At 44.0% G+C, this 14,085-nt stretch overlaps 1 protein-coding gene across 8 annotated transcripts in view; it reads right to left on the reverse strand.

The window, feature by feature from the left end:
- MTOR (mechanistic target of rapamycin kinase) overlaps positions 1–8,609 on the reverse strand; it is a 100,312-nt gene extending 91,703 nt beyond the window's left edge. For all 8 annotated transcript variants that reach the window (XM_075279963.1, XM_075279957.1, XM_075279962.1 and 5 more), the window contains exons 1-8: positions 8,505–8,609; positions 5,177–5,358; positions 3,225–3,333; positions 2,027–2,259; positions 1,717–1,917; positions 1,418–1,552; positions 219–494; positions 14–122 (exon numbers count right to left, since the gene is read on the reverse strand). In XM_075279963.1, the coding sequence (XP_075136064.1) occupies positions 14–122; positions 219–494; positions 1,418–1,552; positions 1,717–1,917; positions 2,027–2,259; positions 3,225–3,333; positions 5,177–5,296 (1,183 nt within the window). In that variant the 5' untranslated portion in view covers positions 5,297–5,358; positions 8,505–8,609. The remainder of the gene's footprint in view (positions 1–13; positions 123–218; positions 495–1,417; positions 1,553–1,716; positions 1,918–2,026; positions 2,260–3,224; positions 3,334–5,176; positions 5,359–8,504) is intronic.
- Between the last annotated feature and the right edge of the window lie 5,476 nt (positions 8,610–14,085).

A 14,085-nucleotide genomic window follows, 5' to 3' on the forward strand; every position in this document is an offset into this window, starting at 1 on the left:
ATGCAAGCCTTACCTGTGAATGCAGAAGGTCTAAAAGCTGCTAGACGTGGGAGAACATTTAAAATAGTCATCTGTATCAAAGGATTCTTACTACTTCTGCACTTTAGGACCCAGCGACAAATCTATGTGGAAAGAAGGAAATGCATAACATGAAATACACACAATAAGCAGCATATACTACAAGGATAGGGGAACAGAGAGATTAATAGAAAATTTACCTGTTCAAACTTTTCTTCTATTAATTCCCGACATGCACGACTTTCAACCAACGTAGATCTTTCTGGCATTGGGGCAGCGCCATATCCTAAAATACCATGCTGTCCTGTGTAGCCTAACAGGCTCAGCAAAGCATTTGTAGGCTGAGGTTGCACTGACTGGAAACTGGCAAATGGGGTGATATGGCGAGGCTTTAATCCGAAGGTCATAAGGTCCTTGCAGTGTTTGTCATGGACAAGCTGCTGCTGAGTAATCTCCTCCATCTCCTCTCTCAGCCGCTACAAGTTAAAAAAAATAAAAAATACTGAGTCTATTTTTAGAATTAAGGTGAGGTGAGTTATCAACAAGTGTTCAGTTTCTCTAAGGGCCCCTGCACATGATCCAGTCCTGTCCATGGGCAATAGTCTGTGTGAGGGCCCGGACTGAATCATATGTGCAGAGGAGCCACTGCATCATAGTCAGACCATTTCCTATGGACAGGACTTGGACACGTGCAAGGGCCCTAGCACTGAGAATCATCTGTTACTGCCATGAAAAGTTACGTACAGTTACCTCTTAAAGGGTAATTCTCATCCTACAATGTGTTTGCTTATCAGTGGGGTCTCCAACCTCTGGAATTACCCAAGTATACTGAGAATGAGGGTCAGCTCTAAATCACCACTGAAGCCCCTGCACGGTTTTTCTCTACGCATCGACAACCTAAGCAACTGTGCATGGAACTACAGCAGTCTTATTAAAAGCATTTTTGGGGACTTATGATGATTTATTCTCATGATAGGTCATCAATTGAAAATTAACACCCTGGACCCCATCAGGTCAGCTGTTTGAAGTGTTAATGGTGCTTCCACTTCATAGGTAACATAATATTGCAAGGCCTATTCGCAGCTCAGTCCCATTCAAGTAAATAGGCTGAGCATAGCTGTTAAATAAATGTACAGCTCTATGCTAAAGTGCTAAGGAGGCAGCAGCACTCTTCAAAGATGATCAGCGAGGAACTACCTGCAGTTCCTTATACAGTCATGTGGCTCAAGGAATAGCTGCAGTGACATTTTACAGTAGATAGGAGCATCAGCATCAGTGGGAAGTTTAAAAGGTCATAAAGTGAAGGTCTATCCTTGAATTATACCATCAGTCTTTGAGATAAGCATTCCCCTACAACATTACTTGGCAATCAAAACCCTAATATAGGTTGTCACATTACCTCTCCTTCCATGCTGCTGATTCTTACTAACTCATTAATAATCAAGAGAGCTCCATGGAGTCGATCGTCTCGGTTCATTCCTTTATCCTTAGATAATATCTCATCAAATCCTCTCTCAGCTTCTTCGTACGTTTGCTGTATAAAAGATTTTTTAAAAATTAAAATACTACATTAAAGGGATTTTCTGGGATTTCGATATTGATAATCTATCCTTAACCGACAGCCCCTTTAAAGTTAAACATTTGGGCATACCCTAAAGTCAACGTCCTATGTCTAATATGAAGAGTTTAAACTCCTACCCTGTACCACAGAGGTTTCTGTAGCTCCTTGGGCTCCCGCTGTGTGGTCAGGATCAAGCAGGCCCTCAAAGCTGCCACGGCTCCTTCCCTAATTGCCTGTTTTGAGTCCCACACTCCATTAAAGATGTTGTCAAAGAAAGGTTGGACCTGCTGAAAGAAGAAGGTAGGGGCACTGACAGCCAGCTCCCGCAGCACCAGAACCTGCAGGTAAAAGGAAACAAGATGTCAATATAAAAGGCTAAAAAGTAGATGACTTCTTATCTAATGTCTTGAGGACTGTCTACAGATTAATAATGAAAACTGAACTCACCCCCGCATGTCTACGACCTTCATTGCGATCAGGACCCAGCCATTCCAAGGCACGTTTCACCTCAAACTCCACATACTCAGCAGTAAAAGTGTCCCCCGCCATAGCAAGGCGCCCCATTGCTTTGGAAGCCATCTCCATGACTGCAGGATCACTGGAGGGCAGGAGGTTACGTAGGTAATTGGCAAATCTGCTGATTCGGGTGGCATTTCCGCCCTCCACTCCTAACAGGCTCACTGTGAGGAACACAAAAACATCCTAAATAAAGCACTGACTCACTCTGGCTAATGACAGACTAAGCTAGCTTGGACCTTTCTCTATAAAAATAAGGCAGACAAGACAGAGGGGCTTTTCTCATTTATCACCTACCCACAGGACCGTTGACACTGATCACAAGAACAAGACTCAGAAGAATGGGGGAACGTTTATCAAGTGAATGGAGGAGTAGTGAGCATGTGTGTCCATCATCCTATTTAAAGGGGTTGGCCACTTTCAGACCAATATTGAGACAAATGTTATGGTTTGTAAAATAAAAAGTTGTACAATTTTCCACTATACTTTCTATATCGATTCCTCACAGTTTTCTAGATCTCTGCTTGCTGTCATTCATTCTGCTTACCTCTAGTGGATAAAACTCTGATCATGGTCATGTGATTTATGGTCCATGGTCATGTGATTTACGGTCCATGGTCATGTGATGAGTACACAGGTGCTGCTCGTTATAGTCACAGCACAGTAATCAGACATCTGCCTGGTAATCAGCTGTGCACCTGTGTACTCATCACGTGACCATGGACCGGAAATCACATGACCGTGGTCAGACTATGATCCACTGAAAGTAACAGAATGCATAACAACAAGCAGAGATCTAGAAAACGGTGAGGAATTGATGCAGGAAGTATATTGGAAAATTGTATAAACTTTAATTGTACCAACAATAACATTTCTTTTTTAATATTGGTCTGAAAGTGGCCAACTCCTTTAATTCTATGGCGACAGCAAAAGACAACACTCAGTTTCATGGAAGTGAATTTGGCAGAGCCTTATCCCTCCTACCTTTATCATACACACTGTGGATAGGTGATAGAACTATAATTTACTTATAATATTTCCATATCTTATGATTTAAATATGTGCAAGTCTTCTCACTAAAGTAAGGGGAGGGGATGGAGAGAAGAGCAGGACAGAGGTTGTTACTGACCTATAGCCAGAATCCCTCCTTTCCTCTCGCTCACATCGGAGCTGGAAACAAACTCAAAGATGAAATGATTCAGCTCATCGAAGAACTGTGTTGCGTCCTCCTGGCTCACCTAAAAAATAACAACAGGGAGGTTAATGCAGAACATGGCACAAGCAGATAATAAAAAGAAACTGACAGCATAAAACTTTGCAAACTTCAGCTCTCCAGTAGCTTGTTGTGGTTGTAATTTTGCAACAGCTGGAGTGACAGGTTGCAGGGGAAGCCTTAACATCAGCTTCAACATTGTAGGAGCCCATAGTCACCAACATCAGTAGTGGAAAAACCATGTTGTATGTTTTAAATGGTGGGTGAAAACCAGAGAGGAAACATACAGCAGATGGCTGTGGACCACTTCTGAACCCGGTTACCACTATTGCAGTAGAACAGCGCTAACCAGTGAGGCATCATGTATCCTTTGCACACATGTGTACAATGTCAGCACAGACCTACAATACTGTGAAAAGCAAGAATGAAAAGTGTTAAGTTTAATTTTTGTCAATTAACAAAATTAAGTAAATGAAAAAGAGAAATCTAAATCACATAAGTATTTGGTGTGACCATCCTTTGGAGGTGATGATATGACCCCCATAGAGCCCTGATCCCAACATCATCCAGTCTGTCTGGGATTACATGAAAAGACAGAAGGATTGGAGCAAGCCTACATCTCTAGAAGATCTGGGCTTAGTTCTCCAAGATGTCTACAACAACCTCCCTGCCAGGTTCCTTTACAAACTGTGTGCGAGTGTACCCAGGAGAATTGACGCTGTTTTGAAGGAAAAGGGTGGTTACCCCAAATATTGATAGGATTTACACTTTTTTCACTCACTTCATTTTATTGACAAAAAAAATAACATAAAAAAAATTCTTACTTTGTAGCATTTTATCCCACACCTGTCTAAAACTTTTGCACAATGCTGCAGGCCCATGTTTTCTAAGTTTGTGCCAGTTTTTGGAGTAAATAATGAACAAAAGAAAAGTAATGTAGATGAGAGCAAGCTACAAAACTGCAAAGAAATAGGGCGCTTTCACAACAAATTGAGGAGAGATGAGAACAGTGGGAAAGCTCACCAAGGAGAAGCGTTAATCAAATGTAATGGAGAACCTGAAAAACATAAATCTACATACTGTACTGTACTGATTTTTCTGACTCTTAGCTCCAAATGTGCTTAATTTATTAAGTAGCATGTTCCTATTAACAAACTTAGGATAAATCACTCAAAGTATTCAAGATACATCAGTCTTAGGCTGGGGCCCCACATTGCCGAAATGCAGCTTTTTTTTGGTGAAGATTTTGCTGTGGTTTATTGAGCCAAAGCTAAGAATGGCTACAAAGGGAATGGGAGAAATATAGGACGTTCTTATACTTCTACTGAATCCACTCCTGTCTTTAGCTCAAACAAACGCAGAAAAATCTGCAACAAAAAATGCTGCCTAAGTAAATGTATGTAACCATTACTCTTAATAAAATGGAAAAAACACATGTACATAGCGTTGTGTGGACATTAAAGAGGTTGTCCAGGGAGTTAAAATTACTTTAATTAATGCGGCAATTTCTGGATGCTAGCCCCGGAGACAGAACCAGGCCAGAACCCTCAGATCCATCAGCAAGAATTTGCCAGATCACGTAAGATAATTTTAACTTCCTATATAACCCCTTTAAGGACAGAAACACTGTGACCATCAAGGGGTTAAGATTCTTCTTGGGTGAGCAGGAACACTTGGACGGTTTAGTAAATTGCCTGTCCAAGAATTCCATATTCACACCCTAGCTTCGTCTACTGGATACAGTATAAAAGAGGCTGAAGGGGGTGGGGTGTTGAGCCTTGGTTAGAATGTTTTCCTCATTACTATACTACATCTGTATTATTTCCACACCGCAGCCTTAGAGTATTACGCTCCTTTCGGTCGCTCACCTCCCGCAGCTCAGTGGTGACATAGTGCTGCAGATCCTTGGCTGCCTTTGTTCGAGTTTCTTCATTTCTGCTCCTCAAGCCATTCGCAAATTGTTGCAGCATAGTCATTGTTCCCGACATCTTTGCTATGCTTATATATCAAGAGGAACAGCGGTACATTCTAGACGCGACCTCATGGGTCTCTGTGGGAGAAAAAGAGACGCAACTGTCAGCATGTGTCACACAATAACTTATCAGAGACTGCTTTTTTACCCCTTGTACTCTCCCAGATGTATATACAGCCTGCAGCATGTAGCTCCTGCTCTAAGTTTCCATTTACTAACATTAATTTATGAACCCACATGTCAGTGTCACAGTATTGTACATGCGTAAATACAGCATCCAAACCTTCTAGAAGTGACCCCACTAAAACTAATGACAGTAGATATGGGAGATGACAGTATATTATTTGTCAGAATAAAGAAAGGATATTGTTCCAGGTCGCAGTATATTATCACGTGTCAGTACAAGGACATGGCAGTATATTGTCACGTGTGTCAGCATAAGGAGAGGGTTTTATTAGAGATGACGGTATATTGTCACATGTGTCAGTATAAGGACAAGATATCACAGGTGTCAGTATACGGTAGGGCTGGGCAACTGATTAAAAAAAAAACTAAAATCGAGAGTCAGCTCGCTCAATCAATATACACTCGCTCACATCAATTATTTCAATTCTTTTGTATCAATGCCATCCTGTCTCACCAAGTCATTGGCTAATGGATGTCAGTCAATGTAGGATATCTAACCAGGATTGCAGATATGTAAATAGCTGAAACCATATTCACTGGTATGGCGTGGCATATTAATAGAGCACGTAGTAGCCAAAAAGAGGGAGTGTCCCAAAAGAATCAGTCAATGATGGTAATTGAGTTAAAATGGTCAATTAATAATGATTTTAATTTGGGTCATAATCGGTCATCCCTTGTATACGTATATATATATTGCAGATGTCAGATACAACTGACGGAGAACACGGCACAAGTGTGACCCTAGCCTGTCTCCACGGATCACATTACAGTGATAGACAACGTACAGATGTAGCAGAGTTCACACAAACTGCTGCTGCTTGATCTCTTAATGTTTTTCCCATGACTATTCATTGACATTTGGTGTCATCTGTAATAAGATCTCATGGTGCAAAAGCTTAGACAGGTGAAGAAAGTTCCAGTTAAGTCTGCGACAACTGTACCTTTGTTATGGAAGTCACTTTTGTAGATTTAGAGAACTTTGAAGTCTTAGGCGCACTTGCGCAGGAACTTGAGTATGTGACGTCAAAGTAGGATGGAAGATGTCATAACAAGGAGTCTTAGTAGACCTCAAGAATATGTAAGAGGTTAAAGATATCTATCAATTCTGGGTGCCCCTCTATTGTTTTGCATAGCAGTGGGAGGATAATCTCACACTGCACAGTATACAGTATATCGCACGTTACCTGATCTGTAGGGTTTATACAGTGTATTTACAGCCTCTTCTCACAGAGGTGAATGGAATGAGATTATTACATCCCAGGACCACTAGGAATCAGACAGGGCGCGATGTAAACAGTGAAGAGGTTGTGGCGCTTGTCTCTTCTATCAGATCACCACTGATTCTTAGTAATCCTGAAGACAGGTCATCAATAAAAGTCAACTGGAAAGTCCCTTTAATTTGGACATTCTGATTTATTTTCCTGCTATTGTGTTCACTATTTGGGATAAATAATATGGCGGCTCTTCCACACACAGAGGGGATAAGTTATAAAAAAAAAATAAAAAAAATTCCACCATTAAAAGAGTTGTCCAGAAATTGGAGGTGTAAAATTAAAATAAATACACTCTCACCTGTGTGTGCTCCGAGGTCTGGTGTCCATTGAGGCCATGCCTGAAGCCCTGTGCCCCATGTGACTGCTGAGACCAATCAGTGGCCGCTAGGAAGGAACCTGAGCTGTATATGAGTGATGTCACCGGTTCCTCCCCAACAACACCTAAGGGCACTGACCGGTCTCACTGGTCATGTAAGGTGCAGGACTTCCAGCCCTGAGACCCCAGCACACGCCTTTCTTTTTTACCCATCCCCCGGCCGCACCAAAGGTTGGAAAACTTTAGTAGGCTGCATTTTTAAGAACTATGTACTGATAGAGAAGGATAAGACATATCCATTGTGATCCAGCAACCTCTGAGCATTATTATACCTACATATCAGGTATTTGCCTTCCTGCAAACATACTTGGCTAAAAATACTGCTCGAAAATAATAAGGATAAAATAAATATGTAGGTGTAACCTGTGCCTAACCCCTTCTGACCTCCCAACCACAGGATCTGAGCAGCCTGAGACAATGTATCACTGAAACAGTGGAGTCCGTACGTGGAGCTATACAGGCACATGCCTAGACATCGGCCATATCCCCCGAAGGAAATCACACAGAACACTTGTAGTGTATACTTGTGTGTTGTGGATAGATAACACTTGGGTAGATAAGTGTGTCTTTTCAATCAATGTCTTACATTCTCTTGATTAGAAATACAGAGGATATAGTTATAAACCAGTGTATGGACATAGGTTATCAGGCCTACCGTGTACAGATGGGCGGATTATCAGGTCTATCGGTGTAAGGACAGGGCATATTATCAGGCGTATCAGCTTCCGGATACGCGGATTATCAGGCCTATCAGCTTACGTACGGATGCGTTTATTATCAGGCGTATCAACGGATGGCGGATATATTATAAGGAACATTTGTTCATACATTCTACTATATGGTGTATCATTATACAGACTGTATGTTGTCACAAATATTACTTTATGGACAGTATATGATCACATATGTCAGTATATGTTCACATGTATCACCTTACAGACAGTATATTGTCACATGTATCATTTTATGGCCAGTATATGATCACATGTATCACCTTACAGACAGTATATGATCACAAGTATCACTTTATGGCCAGTATATGATCACATGTATCCGTATATGATCACATGTACCACCTTACAGACAGTATATGATCACAAGTATCACTTTATGGCCAGTATATGATCACATGTATCCGTATATGATCACATGTACCACCTTACAGACAGTATATGATCACATGTATCACTTTATGGACAGTATAATTGCACACGTGCTCATATGAGAGTATATAAGGGATATAAACAACCAGTCAGTCAGTCAGTCAATCATGGCCCCCGCCCCCATCTCCGCGTACACAGCCGCCATTACACAAGTGAATGACCGGAAGCTGTGAGGAGATATAACAGCTGAGGAGCCGGATACAGAGAGCGCAGGGAGATTCCTACCGTGATCAGCGCACCCGCCGGTTCCTCTCGGTCACCTCACAGCCATTCTGCAGAGCAGCAGGGCCAAGCACCATCCCTCGCCCTCTGGCGTGTCCTTCCGGTCACGGCTACTAGTCCGACAAGGAACATTCCCCAGCAGCAGAAAGGTTCCGGGGAAGATGGGTTCCTAGGGTTGTATACATTACGTGTCCTCTTGGAGGATTCCTGGCAGCCTATGACCAGGAATAGTGCAGAAGGGAAATAGAAGCTGAGGCAGCAAGACGGGGGTTACACTGACTCCTTATCAAATCCAAATAAACAATGTACTGCTGCACTTTGTACAGGCGTTTCAGAAGAGGACTGGAGAAAGGTTGTGTGTACAGGGCAGGCTTGTGCCGCAGGGTTCACTTTGCCAAAACTGTAGCTCAACCGCACAATGTGAATACACCCAAAAAGTATTTTGGAATTTTAGTGGCAAATGCAAAGCTTTGTTAGGCTAAGGCCCAAGGCCCTCTGTATCAGGCCACAGTCAAAAAGCTCTGCAGAAAGTCTGCACATTTCTCTTCTGAGGACTTTCTGTCTAACTATATGGAAAATGCCAGCGTTTACGTAGATATATTTGACATGCTGCAATTTACAAAAACGCAAAGTTTTTTTTAAATCACAGCATTTCCACAGCAGATATTTTTTCTGTAATGTGTGGATGGCATTAACCAGAATCCCATCCCCTTTGTGGGAACCGTAATATATGGTGTTTTTTTGCAAAACGCTCAGTATCAACAATATGGGGCCCAGCCTTAGGCTAAGGCATCATGCACACGTGTGCCGCCTGTGCACCAGCCGTGCTTGTGCAGTCCCATTCATTGGCGCCAGCAAGCATGGCCTCAAAATGTAAAGGAAAAGGACCTGTCCTGAGTTTTGCAGCACCGGCTGTCGGCCCACACACGGAACCATAGACATCACAGTGGTGGTTCTTGAAAATGCTGCCCTCTTACTTCTGGGACTATGCCATCTCTCTATTTAGCATGTGGACATTGACAACTACACATCAGAAAAAATTGTATCACAGCAACGGACAATGTAACAGACAATGGCCTGTTACCATCCATGATATGCATTAGACCTCAACGTTAATCTCTCTCTCCTATCCTATCCAATTTACATTCATGGGAAAATCTCTTTAAGTTTATGGGCCCGTGGAATGCACAGGTGTGCCAACTTTAATGTGATAATCTTAGGTGATTTATGGCAATGGAACTTTGACCTTATAGAAGGTCTTGAGCCAGAGATATCCTTCACTTGTAAAGTGCATAGAGCACTTGAATTGGTATTGTCTTCTTGAGAAAGCCCTTTAAAAACAACAATGGTTTTCATAAAGCTTTTTAGAATTCTCTGCACCAGAGGCATAGCTCATGGGTCCAGATACAAAAGCCCATTTTGGGAACCCCTGCAAAACGTTTCAAAAATATCAGCCAAGTCCCATCTCTACATTTTAGCAGCATTTACATTTTTTTTCCTGCTCTATGCGCACTCAGATCATTGTAGAGATGTGTCCACAACATGTCAGTGCACATAAGCTTCCCTTCATTCTCATCCACTGTCGGTGCCCCATATATTTTCATTATGCCACAGCCTCCCCCAAATAATGACTCCATGACTATATGATGCTGACCAGCTGCTGTGTTTTGCCATTAAAGGGCTAATTTTCTCCATTCTGATAGAAGGCTGTCTCTATAAATCTTTTCACTCCAGCCGAACCATAAGGCAAGGGTCATAAAGTAATCAATCCCAGGCTGCCAGTCATCAAAAGAAAATCAGAAAGGAAATTGACAAATGTATCCAGCCCTAGAATGTTGTACCCCATTTCTCTGCACCCTGCCATTTTCGCACCAGTCCACCTTAGGGTAAGTTCACACTGAGTTTATTTGGACCGGATTTTGATGCAGGAGGCCACCTCAGAATCCAGACCAAAAAACACATCCCGCGGCTAGCTGTGACTGGATTCCGGTGCAGTTCACCGGCATCCAGTCACGGCATTCCGCTCTGGGTTAGGTCCAAATGAATGGGCCTAGTTGGGAGTGTCGTGCCGCAGACGCCGTGGCTGATTCAGGCCGCGGCATCTGCCTCGCAGCAGAACACTCCAGAATAGGCCCATTCATTTGGCCTATGCTGGACCGGAGTGCCGCGACTGTCGGAAGTAGCAGCAGGCGGATTTTGGCCATATTCTGACGCAGCTTCCCAAGTCAGAATCAGGACCAAAATCAACCATCCGCGCCATATGTGAATGGGGCCTAAGAGGTATATCCAGAAAAGGTTCGAAGGGGAGAGCCTGAAGTACCTCTAGGACGAGGTTAAGATCCCATAGTTCCAAGGGTGGACGGTAGGGTGGGACACAATCTGCCACTCCCTGTAGGAAGGTTTTCACTGGAGGTCGGAACGCAAGTGTCTTCTGAAAAAAGGATAGAAAGAACAGAGACCTGTCCTCTAAGGGAAGAAAGACCCAGACCTTGATCCAGGCCAAACTGGAGGAAATCCAGCATCCTAGGAAGGGAAAAGGAAAGCTTCAACAGCCATGCTGTTAAACATAGCTGAGGTAACGTGGGGTCGAACAGAGGACCTTGAGACAGAAGGTCGAATTGCAGAGGCCAAGCAGCGTCTGCCAGCAGAAACATAAGATCAGCGTACCAGGCCCAACCTGAAGCTACCAAGATGGCTGGAACCCCCTCGGTCTTCAGTTTCTTGAGAATGCGAGGCAGAAAAGGAGGTAATAGGTACAGAAGGAGAAAGCCCGGCCAGGGAATGAGGAGAGCGTTGGCAGTGATGACTTGAGGATCCAGAGACGTGGCCATGTAACGGGGGAAGCTTGTGGTTCAGGAGGGAGGTGAAGAGGTCAACATAGGCATGTCCTAGTGGAAGAAAAGAGAGCCATCCTTCTTGGAAACGGTGAACAGGTTTGAACATCAGCCCCGGAAATGCTCTAAAGCAGGAACGGGGATTAGAACTCCCTGCCGCTGGAGAGTGCAAATGGCCTGGAATAAAGCGGCCGCTCGAATGGGGGAAGAAAGCAAATTGGACAGAAAAAAAATCTTCCGTTTGGGTGGGAGGAGAACTCTAAGGAATAGCCGGTCTACACCACTTCCGGACATGACATCAAAGGGACATGAGGTAAGTAGAGGAACATATAGTCAATTCCCTCTGTATAGGTCACAAACACATCATGTATTCCTATACCAAAATAGGTAGACAAAAAACAGAAAACGGGTCTGCGTGCACCAGGTTCCAGGATACACCTCACTGGTATGTGATTTCCACTTTAGCTAGGAGTGTCTTTTTTATACGTTATTTCTTAGACTCGAGTCTTGTACTTACCTTGTTGTATAGGTGACTCCTATCTACACTTGTATTACAGATAGAGGGTCTTGTAGCGCTAGCCACCTGACTGACATTGTCATTGATATTGTACTTATTCATACTATAGGGGTCTTACCTATTATGCTGTCTATTTAACCATTGTTACTACAACCCCTGTATATTTGGGTGGCACCTTCTGGTCTGTCACTTATTTGGCCTCTTTACTACAGATATCATGTAATCTCAATTGTTGGCTATTTATGCTACATTTTTGATGTTTCTATGTACTGATGTACTATACAGGCAATTACATTTGATACGTGGTTAAACTTACCTGATTATATCTGGATTTCTCCATTACTCTGGACCCCAGTGTTTTTGTCTGCAGATATCAATCCTTCTATTATATATTTTTAATGTTTTCTAATTAAAGATTTGCAATTTTATATGATTTTAAGTATTCCTTCCGCTTTTTGACCACTTCCGGACAGAGGAGTCGTAGACGCTGGCAAGCCAAATCTCCCGGAAGGAGAGCAGTCGTACCCCTACCCGAGAGGCTCCGAGTGGGGAAAGGCCTTCATGCAGAGGTGGACCTGCAGAACTTGGTGCAGGACTGCTAAGTGGCTCTGGGCTTAAAAGAGGACTTCTTGGACCAAGAGTCCCGAGAAGACTGTCCTCCAGAGTGAGAGGTGGAGCCACGAAAGGAGTGAAAACACCGACAGCGGCTGGAAGAGGATACTTGGTGCTCTGGGGAAGAAGAGAACTTTCAAGACCCTTGCCAAAAAGACGGCCACTACCGCCTTCTTGGAGGCGGACTTTGCATTCCACAAAGGTAGCCAGACCGAACAGCGAATAGCCACTGTCTTGGTGGCCGCCTTGGCGATCGGCGAGCTGCTTCCAAGGAAGCATCGCATAAATACTTGGAAACGTTCAAAATTTGTGAGACAAGCACCTGGTTGTCCTGGATTGCAGCTTCATCTGACAGATTTGTTTGGAGCTGTTTGGCCCAGGAAACGCAGGCCTTGCTAACCAAAGAGGCAGCGAAGGAAGGCCACAGGGAGAAGTCATCCGCTACAAAAACAGCCTTGGCAAGTGAATCCACTGTTTTGTCCACAGGATCACAAAGAGTGGCGGATTCCACTAAAGGCAAAATAGTAGCCTGGGAGAGCCTAGGTATCATGGGATCCACCGTGGGAGGCTCTGACCACTTGGAAACACACTTGTCTCAGAAGGGAAAAAGAATGTCTGACTTCCTAGTAGAAGATCATGAACGGTTCCTTCAAGTTGTGGTCAATGCGCAATGATTGTGGAATACCAGAGGAGGGCGGCGACTATGACAGAAAGAGATGTCTTCTTGAGAAACAGATTCAGGATCCTCCGATATCTTTAGAGTATCTCTGACTGCACGTATGAGTTCCTGCATAGCAGCAAATATAGATGTGCCTGGCTGATACTCCGTGTCGGAGTCAGAGGTGTCCCCAGGAGAAGTAGACCGATAAGGGGGAGACAGGGATCCACCTGTCGAAGTGGAGCCGCGAGTTGAGGCCCTATCTGGGGCTTGCCCAGGTGAAGGGGAGGACTGTGGTCTGTAGGAAGACTTCCTGGTCCTTTTGCGGAGACGGCTCCTGGAGCTGGAACGGGAACTATGAGGATGCACACTCGCTGACAGAGTAGTGATCTGGGATGGCAGTCATTCCAAAGTTTCCATTACAGACTGGTTAAGGTCGCCTATGGACTGGGAGAGAGAGACCACCTAATCCAGAGATGGATGAACCAGAGAGGGACGAGAAGGTTCCTGAACTGGCTGAGGTGGAAGGCAGAGAGAGCATATGGGCTCAGGCTGTCCGCATGGCAATTTCCTATTACACCAGGCACACACATAAAACATGACAGAACCAGAGGCTGCCAAGGGGCATGTTGGATCTTCATGGAAGGACATGGTGGAGGGGATCCCTGAGAAAATAGGGGTAACCCAGGCGCTTAGCCTATCAGGCCCCTGGATGTGGTCTCTGACTAACTGATGCTGGGCAAAAACTGCACAGAGGAATGTCTGGAGCTGAGGAGGTCCATAGGAGCCTCAGCCAACTAAGAGAAAAGAATCTCTGACTGAAAAACCTGTCCTAGCACAAATGTGAGGAGGATGAGGCCTCTCCCGTCAGTATTGGCGCATAGAAGGAAATTAGAGCCAGCTGGGAGGTTGTCAGAGCAACCAACTGATCAAAAAGCCCCAGGCGTGACTGGAGGCTAGAAT

Source organism: Leptodactylus fuscus, chromosome 6, assembly GCF_031893055.1.
Source record: "Leptodactylus fuscus isolate aLepFus1 chromosome 6, aLepFus1.hap2, whole genome shotgun sequence".
Taxonomy (NCBI): domain Eukaryota; kingdom Metazoa; phylum Chordata; class Amphibia; order Anura; family Leptodactylidae; genus Leptodactylus; species Leptodactylus fuscus.